This window comes from Myxine glutinosa, chromosome 5, assembly GCF_964187855.1.
Source record: "Myxine glutinosa chromosome 5, kmMyxGlut1.1, whole genome shotgun sequence".
Taxonomy (NCBI): domain Eukaryota; kingdom Metazoa; phylum Chordata; class Myxini; order Myxiniformes; family Myxinidae; genus Myxine; species Myxine glutinosa.
The window spans coordinates 145,833,494-145,846,541 of record NC_136265.1 but is presented as its reverse complement, the minus strand read 5'-3'; the positions used below and the strand labels follow the sequence as shown (position 1 = coordinate 145,846,541).

Sequence of the window (13,048 nt, the reverse complement as noted above, 5' to 3'; positions counted from 1 at the left end):
TGAGTACCAGCTTACTGGTAGCCAACTCAACCTGCACAGCTATGCTTCCAGAAAATGATGCAACCAGCAGCCAACTATATTTGTGCTCCTTGTTGTTAATTTTTTTCCACCAAATTTGTTGCTATTGTTTTCCTATTTTTTTGTTCCAAAACTAGCTATTTAAAATGTTTTTATATGGAGAAAAATAGGGGGAAAACATTTTTGTATGTATTTTCTCCCTATTTTCTCCTATTTCTCCCCTATTTTTTGACTAGGGATCGTTAATCTCCACAGCAGATAGGAGGATGTTATAGCAGATAGGAGGTCAGCATGATCCCCTCACCAGCGCAGCACCACAACGCAGTTGTTAAGTGGAGTCAGACTCCAAAGTTGTCGTTTGTTTGTGTCTGACATCGGTTATGAACAGCTGCATTATTATTTTTTGTGTGTATACAGAATCAGGGCTCATGGAAGACATATACCACAGAATGGATCAGGACGCACCAGAACAAAAATAACAGCAGAATATGAACAACATTTGTAAATAATTCCTATATCTATGATTGTGATGGCGAATTAAAATTTCCTCCGCGGATCACTTTGTAATACCAAGATGTTAATTTTATCGATTTGAGAGCCGTGCATGACTGCCTGGACCCCGGGGAGTGTACATTTGCTGCACGTACAAGTTCTGACATTTTGCTCAATTACATTTCAGCCTTTGAAGTTTGGTGAAGGCAAGATTTCTGTGTCTCGCAGTTGGTGCCACCATTGATCTTCAAGTGGTGTACATTTGCACCTATCGAACATCGATTAGTGAAAGTTCTGTACTTTTTCATACATCATTGCACCCAACAGCTGAAGTACAAAGAGATGTTTCATACTTCAAACTTAAAAAGCTAAAATATAATTGAGCAAAATGTCAGGATGAGTATTGTGCAGCTAATTGTAGTAATGCGCAGCAACACAAGATGCGTGTGATGCTATCATACCTGGGATTACGTTGTCGTGCACCTTAATACTGTGCATTTATGTGGATACAATGAGTTGAATATTATGTAAGTGGTGGGAGGTAAACGACTATCTATTTGTTACATTTGCACATGGTAGAGGAGTGGAGACATTCAAATTGAAGAAAAGATGAGAAGGATGATAGAAGACGAAGTAGAGTAGGGAGAGTACAGGGGAGGTGGAAGAGAAAGGTAAAAAAGTAAGGAGAGAGGAAGAAAGGGGAAGAAGGTAAGCGTGGAATGTCCGAGGGTAAACGAGGGAAGTGGTGAGGTCAAAATGGCACCATATTTGCATACGTAATAAATGGATGAATCATAATCACAGGCTTGGCTTCGCTGTTGAAGTGAAAATGCAACATACGTAAGACAACTCATTGAAAGAGACCTGTGTAACATATTGTATGACGTGTGTAAAGTGATATCTGTGCAGGGTTTCCATAAGGTCCATATGCAACGAACTTTGTACGTATTAAAAAGACAAGTCATCCGCAAGTACACAATGTTAATACCTTCGTTTGTTTGCTTTCATAAAAAGTGTTGTTCATCACGTTCATGTAAATACTCAACCCAACCTTCCCCAAAATGTAGATGGCAGGGAATCTCATGCGAAATAGATATAATAATCCCAAACGGTTATCTACATATTCGGATTATGCCCTCCCTCGTTTTGCAGACAAGGCAAGATTTAACAACATCCACGTGACCTCGGCACTGATGACGCCACTCGGTCCCTCCCAATCACATCCACACCTGGCTTACTTACCTGCCATCTGCAAGCCAGAGTATAACCACTTCGCTTCCCTCAAGCGCCTTGGTGAGTGAGCTGAATTAATGAAAAGTTTTCGTATTGACCTTTCATACCATGATTTGGATCTATCTACATATTATATACGATTTCTTACATCACCAAAGGCTTATGCAAGACCTTTAGGATATGCACCTGAACAGTCTCAAGTCTTATTTATGTTCTCTGTATGATGACTTGATGAGCATACATCACTCCACCTTCTTTTGCTTACAACTATTTTTTCTTTATTACTATTATTTAACTAACCACATTAACAATTTAACACACCATCAACTCCTATTTGTTGTCACTGCTCAGTCTTCACACAAACAAAATGAACCACTTTAAAAGTGGTCTACCTCATATTGATTATAATTATTTTATTAATTGTGAAAAGGACTTTAGACAATACAAGCTCATGATGAACAACTGCAAATTTCCTCTAATATGAACCACCTTTGGAGGCCATTTTCCCCTGCAGAGCAGGGGTTGGTCTTTTTGGGCACCCTGGTCCCCTTTTTGAAGCAATGTTTTATGGCCGAATGCCCTTCCTGCCGCCTGGTCCCCTTTTTGAAGCAATGTTTTATGGCCGAATGCCCTTCCTGCCGCCAACCCTGTCGGTCACCTCTTGAGACATACAGGGAATTACCAGTGAGCTGGTACTCAATTTGCCGACTTCAGAAGGATGACAGGCTGAGTCAACCCTCCTGGCGTTAATTCAGCGATGACCCGGGATTCGAACCCAGGATCCGTAGGATCCCAACCCGGCACCCGAACCGCTAAGCCAACACCAGGCTAAATTTCCTCTAATAACAGAGAATTAATTTGATTTTAAACTTTACAATTGAGGAAGCTTTCCCTTTTATGATAGCAGGCTGGCTTCCCTTTATGACGTCACATTTTCAGTCAAAACAAGGCGTGGCTAGCTTGACGTCATCCAAGGAAAAGATATCCGTTTGAAAGGAGGCTGCTGTGCCACAACCTGCGATATAAATGTTCTTGGAATATGATTTGTATGTGTCAGATTTGTATCCGTCGTGTGAGTATCATCTGAACTTTGACTTGATCAGAACTTGATCAGATCCAAAGGCAAATCTAAAATCGAGTGATTCAAGATGTTTGGGATGAGAAGGAAATTGTTCACTGAGTTTGGCCTGATCTGTACCAATGCACGATCAGTGGGGCTCGCTGCGCTGACCCGAAATCCTGTTGTTTGATGTATTTTCGGACCGCCATATGATCTTGACCTTCAACATTTAGGGATAGAATGTAAATTAAGAAAATGTGTCCCCATATGCAATCTCTCCAAAAAACAACAACATCATCATCATCATACTAAAATACGCCATTGCATTTGTGTCTGTCTGATGCATTTTTGATGCCAATAATACATTCTGTCGTTACTTATACAATCTCAACCAAACTTGACAGGATGACCAAGGGTTACATAATGAAGGTTGTAGCGCATTCATTCACCCCCCCCCCACCCCAAGGGGGTTTTCTCCCCCCGAGCGAGTTTCCCCGCCATTGCCGTCAATGGAGTTGCACGTTGAGGTGTATATAAAGTTAAATTAGCTTTATCGTGGCGTTTTCCCAAAGACGCTTTCAATAACAAAATTAATGATAATCGCATAATGTTAATGTTATTACAAAACAATGTTAATACTAACAAGTGAATCCTCTTGGATTGCGCTGAGGTTCGGGCATGGAATTTCGAGCCTCGATCATGGTTCGAGCCTCGATCTTGTATACAAAAATAATAATAATAATAAGAAGAACCTTGGGCCGAATCTCGCGCTTCACCAGTGCGCGTGCGCGAATTTACGTCACGTCGGCAGCGAGAAGGGGTTCCCCAACACGAACCAATCAGGAACTGCCACGTCACACTTATATGATCTCAGAATTCCTGTGACAGGAATTCGCGTTACACTGGCTGGAAGTCATTCGCTAGAGGCGCTTCCTCAGCGCTAATAATGTCCCACTTCCTCAAGGCGTTTTTCCTGCAGCGATAAGATAACGTGTATAAATAGCTAATAGTTATAATTACGTTTCCGTGGGAGCAATAGGAAGTAAAAATATTATAAACCACAAACACGTATGCTTAGCTTTTTAAACAGTCGTTAATGCTCTTTATCGCACTAAATGAAGAAATTTGGAGGAATCCCAACATCCGTGAAGTAAGGTTTACTTACAGAACTGAGCGAAGATCTACTGTACTCTATATAACCCACAAATGTTGGGTTAATAGCATGGCCCTTTCTGCTGATACCGTGGCATTTTTCGTAACGAACTTTTGAAACTCGCTCCTGCTGTTTCATACGAAACTGAAAGGGAGAAGCTTGGGTTGTGCTCCTTTACCAAGCAGCTAGCTAGCGCTATCGGCGTTAGCTGGCTGCTTCGGCTTGTTCTTGTCATCCAAAATCGAATCGGCTTGTTCTTGTCATCCACCTAGTTATATCTCAATCCATCTACAACTTTTTGAAATACCATGCTGTATATTCTTTTGACCCCATCTATCAATGCGTGAAGAATCACTCAATTTTTAGCTGCGTCGCAGACGCTGCTCATAGAGTGCCCTCTACTGTTGTTGTTGTTCTTCTTGTTCTTCTTCTTCTTGTTCCTCTTGTTCTTGCAGAGAAGACAAAACCTCAAAGCTCCACCCATTCTGGGAACCATAGCTCCACCCATTGTGGGAGAGGCTTCATATAAACAAATATCCACCATTTTATTAACTCGCATAGCTTTGAGGCCTGTTTTGTAGGCCCGTGGTGTCTTCCTCTCTCACACAGTTTTATTTCAAATCAAATTCGATATATCATTTCATTTTTCACAGTTGCTAACATAGTTTTAGACTCGGTTGAAAAAAAACGGGAAGAAAATCCGATGAAAGTTGCCCTTTATAGAACGAAATGAATTCTCAAAGGCCTGTAACTTCAAGTCCATTGAGATATTTTTTTTTTAAATCGCGGCATGGTCGGTCATACACCGCCCGAAATAACAGACGGGAAAATGCCGAGATATATATATATATTGTTTAAATTGCGGCATGGTCAGTCATACACCGCCCAAAATAACAGACGGGAAAATGCCGAGATATATTAAAAATTCGTCCATTTGATGACAATCGTCACGATGAAATATTTAATTTATACGTCGTCACAATAATGTGGAGAGAGGAGCATAGCTTCGTTCACGTGTCGCCACACACGGGAAATTGCCGAGATATATTTATTTTAAATCGCGGCATGGTCAGTCATACACCGCCTGAAATAACAGACGGGAAAATGCCGAGATATATTAAAAATTCGTCGCCACACACGGGAAATTACCGAGATATATTTTCACTTTGCACAAAAATAACATCAAGTAATCGAATCAATAGGAATGTCCTGTGCCTATAACATCGACGTTATAGGCACAGCTGCATCTAGGCATTGTGTAACATCGACGCGGCTTTTGTTTTAATTAAAACTTTTTGTACTTGTTTTTTTTAAAATCCGGATCCGTTTTCGGCTTTTCACAAAAATCGAATCATTTCGTCCTTGTCACACACCAAAGCAGTCCATCAAATTTGGTCCAAATCCACCAATAACTTTTTGACATATCGTGCTATATATTGGGTTATTGCCCTATAAATCAATGGTGAAGAATAACTTTAAATATTCTCCGATCCGGATTAGGATCTTCCACAAAATCGAATCATTTCATACTTGTCACACACCAAAGCAGTCCATCAAATGTGGGCCAAATCCGTCCATAACTTCTTGACATATCATGCTCTATATCGGTTTTGCCCTACCAATCAATGGTGAAGAATCACTTTAAATATTCTCTGATCCGGATTCGGATCTTCTGCAAAATCGAATCATTTCATCCTTGTCACACACAAAAGCAGTCCATCAAATGTGGGCCAAATCCGCCCATACCTTTTTGACATATCGTGCTATATATTGGGTTTTTGCCCGATAAATCAATGGTGAAGAATCACTTTCAATATTTTCTGATCCGGGTTCGGATCTTCCCCAAAATCGAATCATTTCATCCTCGTCACACACCCAATCTGTCCACCAAATTTCGTCCGAATCAGTCCACAAATTTTTGAGATATCCTGTTCACCGACAAACAAACAGACAGGCAGGTGTGAAAACATAACCTTCGGTGGTGCATATAAACTACCTGCATAATAGAGAAAACTTTATTCATGACTTTGTTCATGTTCCGTAACACATCTTTTCTCTAATGTCCTTCCCATTGCACTTCGTCCGATGGTCAGACATCCTTTTAATCCCAGCACAGCCTTCCTTATCGATCTTAGTGTCCTTTATTCAGCGGACATGACTGCGCTAACCTGTCTAAAGCCATATATGGTTTAAATAACGTTAGGCCTCATAATTTGCGTATTGTAGCCACCTGATGACCCTGGGACCACCGAGGAAAGGATACTTATAATACCTGGTGCACGGTGCTTGCACAGTCCCCGATGAAGACCGTTCGGTGGTGGCACCAACGGAATTAAGCCTTACCTGCTGTCCTTACCGACTAGTTTGAGGCAATGCACAGGTTTTCGTGTGGCACAGCCAATCAGATGCATCGGCCACACTGTGCCGTTCCGCTCCAGCTCTGCCAACACAAATATCTGGCACCACGGGCGTCCAAAGCCCTCCATCTTCATTAGGACTGTTCATGCACTCTCCGCATGACCTGCCAGTGTCCATTGGTCAACAATGCATCACCTTTGTGGCAGGTCATACCGGTCCACCTTGCTCGAAATGAAGTCCCTGCTGTGCATTCCCTCGTCGTGCTGTCTTTACATCTCAATGTACCTCGTCTTGCAGACATGTCACAAAGCACGGTACGCTTGCTGCAGGCTCAAATAGGCTCAACACGTCCCCTTCGGATGTACAGACTGAAAAATTATTTTAACCTTGGAACAATTATTACAACTTTACCCTGTTTTCACTTGTTGATAATCCTCATCCACATTTTATCCTTCAGAAACTGATAAACTGAAATGGTGCTTCCAATGTTTCAGAATCATTGGAATCTCCCGCGATGAAGCTAACTCTGAGGGTCTTTCACTCCCTCACCGCAGGCAGGTAGGTGGTCTTTCTATCTACTACCGACTCCTCTCCGGCCTTGCTCCCCCAGCTCTCTCTGTGCTCTGTCCCCCTAATATTCCTGCAGGTCGCACAAGATCTGCCAGCAACCCTCTTATGGTTAAACTGCCGAAATCAACACTCTCTGCTCACCTTCACTCTTTCATTCCTCTTTTCTCCCGCCTCTGGAACAAACTCCCTCACTCTCTTCAATCCCACTCCTCCCTCCAGGTCTTTAAAACAGCTGTCCACCACCATCTCTTATCTTCCCTCATCCAAAACCTTGATATTTTCTACCCCCGTTAATTCACCCCAGATCCACTTTTCTGAAATACCGACTTCTTTCCTGGAAGTCCTTGCAGTGTCTATGTGGTTTTTACCTCTCCCACCGCCTCCCCGCTTCCTCCCACCAAGCCCTCTCCCTCCCAAAGATATCCCGATGTCCCTGCTCTCAAATGTTGTGTACTTGTGGGCTTCCCTCTCTCTCCCCATCTCGTCTCCCGCTCCCTTTATTTCGTCTTATGTGTCCGTTTTTTTTTGTCATTAATGTTAGTTCTTACACGAGCCTCCATCTTGTATACAAACCCCCCTCCCCCTCCCCCCCAAAAAAACTGTCAGGTATGAAGGATAGTGTCAATATAAAGCCGGCAATTCTTTGAATGACAGTTGTAACTGAGATAGTTTGATCGAGTTGAACTTCTCGCCGTTCACGCCATTCAGTTTCAAGCAGAGTGTCTGTTAAAATCACAATATGTGCCTTAGCCTTGCTGCAGGTGGAATCAAACATCTTCGATAAGTATCACGACTTCATGGACAGGGATGAGGAGGAGAGGTTCACTTTTTCTGGAAACAAATCCAACATTTCAGGGAGAGACATTCACACGCAGTTCATCAAGTCGATCAGCTCTTCCAAGCAATTCCTAAAATATTTGTCTTTAACTGTTTCTTTCAGTCGCCATTTTTCATGAAACCTTTATACTTCGAGGAAATAGTTCTTCCTTAACCACACATGCTGTAATCATAGCCAACAATGTACAATTTTGTAGTTTGTGGACACGAGGAGTCATCTTGCACTAACACCAGTGAAACGGGAAGAGATCTACTATAACTGAAACAGTTGACATCATGAAACCTGTCAGTTATAACTGATAGTTACAATGGATATTTCCCTTTGTCAGTTATGAATGAGAGTATGGTTAGTAATAACGAATGATAAGTTTATACAGTATCTTCTTGGTTATAAAGCTTGTTATGGCTCACGCCTGGACGAGGTTTTATATCTTATGGGTTACAATAATAAATATTATATTATTATGATTTTATGGGTATCATGTGTCCTTTATGGGAGCCACTTGGTTAAAAACCGAGCCATAAATAATCAGAAAAAAACCCAAATAGTCACAGGGAGTTTGACACGGAAAACAAAAGTTTGCAAGTCGGGCCTGAATCTATAATGAAGAAGGTCTGCTGGTGCATAGGTTGTGGGAACTGATCAATAATGCATAATGATGTGGTTGTAGCAGGCAGGCATACAGGCCTGGTACTGCAGAATGAATATTGCGATCTGCACCTCTTACCCATACAGCAATAAGAGTGTCTTCATGGCATGCATGGCAGACAACTCATGCCATCGCTTACCAGTCGGACCGCCCAAGCATAGACCTATTCCTGTTACTGCGGTCGACATCATGCAAGAGCCGATCGATACCTGGCAAACATTCTCAAATGGTTTTGTCTTTGACGATTTTTTTATTTAAGTTTCCAGGTAGTGATGATATACAGTCGTGGCTAATCATATTGGCACCCTTGCACCTTTTTCAAATAATGCACCATTTCTTCCAGAAAATTGTTGAAATTAAAAAATCTTTTGGAATCCACATATTTATTTCTTTGGCTTGCAGTCATATTTATATCTAACCCGAACAAAACAAAAAAGCTCAAAAAATTACGAAATCTTAGCTTCTACCACATAGAAATCATAAAATGGCCCGGACAATATTATTGGCACCTTTTAGAATGTGTTACAAATAATTCAATTTCAAGCAAGTGATTCCTCTTTACTTGGGAATCTAACTTGCCTGTGGTGAGTTGCAGGTGCCTGCAATATAAAAATCACTCATTCAACCATGTTGAATAGAGAAAATGAGTCATTCTGCTGTTTTTTGTCACTGTGTGTATCGCAATGAGCATGGAGAAAAGAAATAAAGCCAGAGAATTGTCTGAGGAGATCAGACACAAGATTGCAGCCAAGCATGGGCAATCTCAAGGCTACAATTCCATCTCCAGAGACCTTTATGTTCCTGTGTACAGTGTACACCGTACATAATGTTATCAGTAAGTTTAAGGCCCACGACACTGAAGCCAACTTCCCTGAACGTGGCTGAAAGAGAAAACCTGATTGAAGATTGCAGCGAAGGATTGTTCGAATGGTGGAGAAAGCACCTTGATCAATTGCCAAACAGATTTAAGCTGACCTTCAGATACAAGGTACGTCAGTTTCAACTCACACTATCCGTCACCAACTCAATGAAAGGGGGTTCTATGGTAAGAGACCCAGGAGGACCCCACTGCTGAGAGAGAGACATAAGAAATCCAGACTGGAGTTTTCCAAAACACACCTGAACAAGCCAAAATCCTGGGAGAATGTCCTGTAGACAGATGAGACCAAATTAGAGATTTTTGGTAAAGCGCATCATCTCTATGTTTACAGAAAACAAAATGAAGCCTTCAAAGAAAAGAACACCTTCCCTACAGTCAAACATGGAGGAGGTTCAGTGATGTTTTGGGGTTGCTGTGCTGCCTCTGGCACTGGGTGCCTTGAATGTGTGCATGGCATCATGAAATCAGGAGATTACAAGGGCATTTTGGAGCGCAATGTTCAACCCAGTATCAGAAAGCTGGGTCTCCATCGAAGGTCATAGGTCTTGCAGCAGGACAATGACCCCAAACACAGCTCAAAAAACACCCAGGAATAGGTTCAATACAAAACGCTGGACTGTTCTGAAGTGGCCAGCAATGAGTCCAGATCTAAATCCCATTGAACCACCTGTGGGGAGATCTTAAAATAGCAGTTGGGAGAAGGCACCCTTCAAATCTGGGAGACCTGGAGCAGTTTGCACAAGAAGAGTGGGACAAAACTGCCAGTAGAGAGGTGTAGGAAGCTCTTTCATGGCTATAGGAAGCGCTTGACTGAAGGTTTTTTTGTCCAAAGGCTGTGCTACCAAATATTAAGTCTAGGGTGTCAATAATTTTGTCAATGCCATTTATTTCTAGAGTAATGCTCTAGAAAAATTCATATAAAAGGGCACCCTACATCTGGCAAATAAAATACATTCACTTCATCATGCAGGTGTATGAATCAAATTGGCGCTCCTTTATATTGGCGAGCAAGCGGCGAGCAATTTCAGAAAGCCGCTTCCGGTCCGGTCCGGAGAGGACGCTGGCGTCGCTTGCTCGCCGCTTCTCTGACTGGACCATTGTCCATAGCTTGCTTTTCTGGTGGTCGTGGCGGATTTTTGGCCATTGAGTCTGCCCTCTGCATGGTCCCAGCTCTGCTCCTAGCTTCGCCTGCCCGGCTCCTTCGCTGTTTCCTCGGGCCTGCTCCTGTGGGTTGTGCCGGTGTGCCCATTGTTTGCAGCGGTGGTGATGGCGGTTTGCCGCCGTGATCTTGATTAGCGGCGGCGGTCGTTTGCCGCTGCATTTGCCGCTTTGCCTCCTCAACCTTGGCCTCGTGCTCGTCTCTTCGCTCCTGTCTGCCCTCTGCTCGGTCCCGGCTCTGCTCCTGGCTTCACCTGCCAGGCTCCTTCGCTGTTTCCTCGGGCCCGCTCCCGTGGTTTGTGGCTATTGTTTCACCTCCTCAACCTTGGCCTTGTGCTCGTCTCTTCGCTCCTGCTGGCATGGCTCTGCGGTACTCCGCCGCAAGGCTTCTTCTGCTTAATACCCGCTCCACCCCATCATGCATCTCTGCAATCAAATCCAATGGACTCCTGCGACGACCCAGGTACATTCACCGTGGCTCCCGTCGTAAGTTTGTTTATTTACAAACAGGTCACTTCATTCCCGTACTATGGTCGGCTCAGCGCACTCCCACTCATCATCCCAGCGCACCTGGTCACAGCAACGCACACAATCGCACCTCCTGTCTGCGAACCCTGGCCAAATCACCTGAATTCATACCCGCCGTACAAAACAACATCAAGCTCACCCTGTTCAATACCCGGTCCCTCAACAACACATGCCTCATCCTGAACGACTACATCCTGGAAAATAAACTGGACTTTCTCTGTCTCACTGAAACCTGGCAACAACCTCTGGACTACTTCGCACTCAACCTCACCACACCCAATGGATATTCTTACATCAATAAACCACGCTCGGAGGGCCGAGGTGGTGGAATTGCCGTTATTCACCGACAAGACATCAGGACCAGCCTCATCTCCATCGCATCTGCTCCATCATTTGAACACCTGGCTTTTAAACTCTCTGGTCACACACAGTCAGTCATGGCTGTTGTCTACCGCCCTCCCAAACCACACCCATCATGCCTGTCTGACTTCTCTTACTTTCTGACCCAGCTATGTTCCCTCTCCCCCTCAATCCTCCTCCTTGGTGATTTCAATATCCACATGGACTCCACTGACTCCACGATAACCACTGACTTCACTGATTTACTCACCTGCTTTAACCTCACTCAACATGTCAACTTTCCTACCCATAACCGTGGTCACATTTTGGACCTTGTCTGCTCTACTGGACTTATTTTGCATCATCTCTCTGGCTCTGACCTCACCCTCACTGACCACTTAGCCATCACTATGACCATCAACATCCCCACCCCAGCACCAAGGCATTATCGCACTATCAGCTTCCGTAAGCTAAACGCTCTTTCACCTACCTCATTCTCATCCACCCTCTCTGAAAAAATGTCCACTTCTCCCTTCGTTGACCTCCACACCCCTTCTGACCTCACTGACTACTACAACCACACTCTCTCCTCCTGCCTTGACCAACTTGCGCCTATAAAAACCAAAACAGTTTCTTTCACCCATTCTGCTCCCTGGTTTACCCCTGAACTCCGCCTGATGAAAACTCGTGCTCGCCAACTTGAACGACTCCGCAATAAAACAGGTCTCACAGTTCACTCCCAGGCCTACAAGGACCACCTACAACACTATAAGGATGCCCTCTCCCGCGTCCGCCCGCTCTGCCTACTACTCTCAAATTATCCACTCTGGCTCAGGAAACCCAAAAGCACTCTTCTCTACAATAAACAAACTCCTCAACCCCCTGAACACCACCACCCAGTCATTCACAGTAGACAACTGCATCTCCTTCCTTTCATTCTTCCAACGCAAAATTGAAAACATCTACAACAGCTTGACCACCGCCGCACCCGCTCCCCCTCAAACCACCTGCCCCCCCTTATCCTGCCATCCCCTGTCTCAATTCTCCCCAGTCTCCCCTACTGACCTCTCTGATCTCCTCATAGGAATGAAAACTGTCACCTGCACTCTTGACCCCATCCCCTCCAGCTTTGTCAAGGCCTCCCTTCCTGCTCTCTCTCCACTTATCATTGCAACAATAAACTCCTCCCTGTCTACAGGCATCATCCCACCATCCCTCAAAATTGCTGCTGTTACCCCCATTCTGAAAAAACCTGGACGAAACCCTGACACCCTAAACAACTTCAGACCCATCTCCAACCTACCCTTTCTGTCGAAAGTTTTGGAACGCGCTGTAGCCACTCAACTCAAACATCACCTCTCTGCCAATAACCTGCATGAAACATTCAAATCCGGATTCCGCTCCAACCACAGTACTGAAACTGCTCTCCTCAAAATCACCAACGACATTCTCCTCTCCTCTGACGCTGGCAACCTCAACATTCTCATCCTCCTCGACCTCAGAGCCACCTTTGACACCATCGATCACACCATCCTCCTCACCCGACTTAAAACCACCTTTAACGTTACCGGCACTGCCCTCTCTTGTATTAAAGCATACCTCTCTGACAGACGCCAGTTCATCTCCATCAATAACTGCAAATCCCCCACTGCTCCCCTCCCCCAAGGTGTCCCCCAAGGTACAGTTCTTGGCCCCCTCCTCTTCGTCCTTTACCTGTCCCCCCTCGGTCACTTAATCCGCCATCATGGTCTCAAATTCGACTGCTTCGCCGA

At 44.1% G+C, this 13,048-nt stretch overlaps 1 protein-coding gene across 1 annotated transcript in view; it reads left to right on the top strand.

The window, feature by feature from the left end:
* LOC137426965 (uncharacterized) overlaps positions 1 to 13,048 on the top strand; it is a 302,476-nt gene that overhangs the window by 232,468 nt on the left and 56,960 nt on the right. The window contains exon 3 of the mRNA XM_068116035.2: positions 1,663 to 1,803. Within this exon, the coding sequence (XP_067972136.2) occupies positions 1,663 to 1,803 (141 nt within the window). The remainder of the gene's footprint in view (positions 1 to 1,662; positions 1,804 to 13,048) is intronic.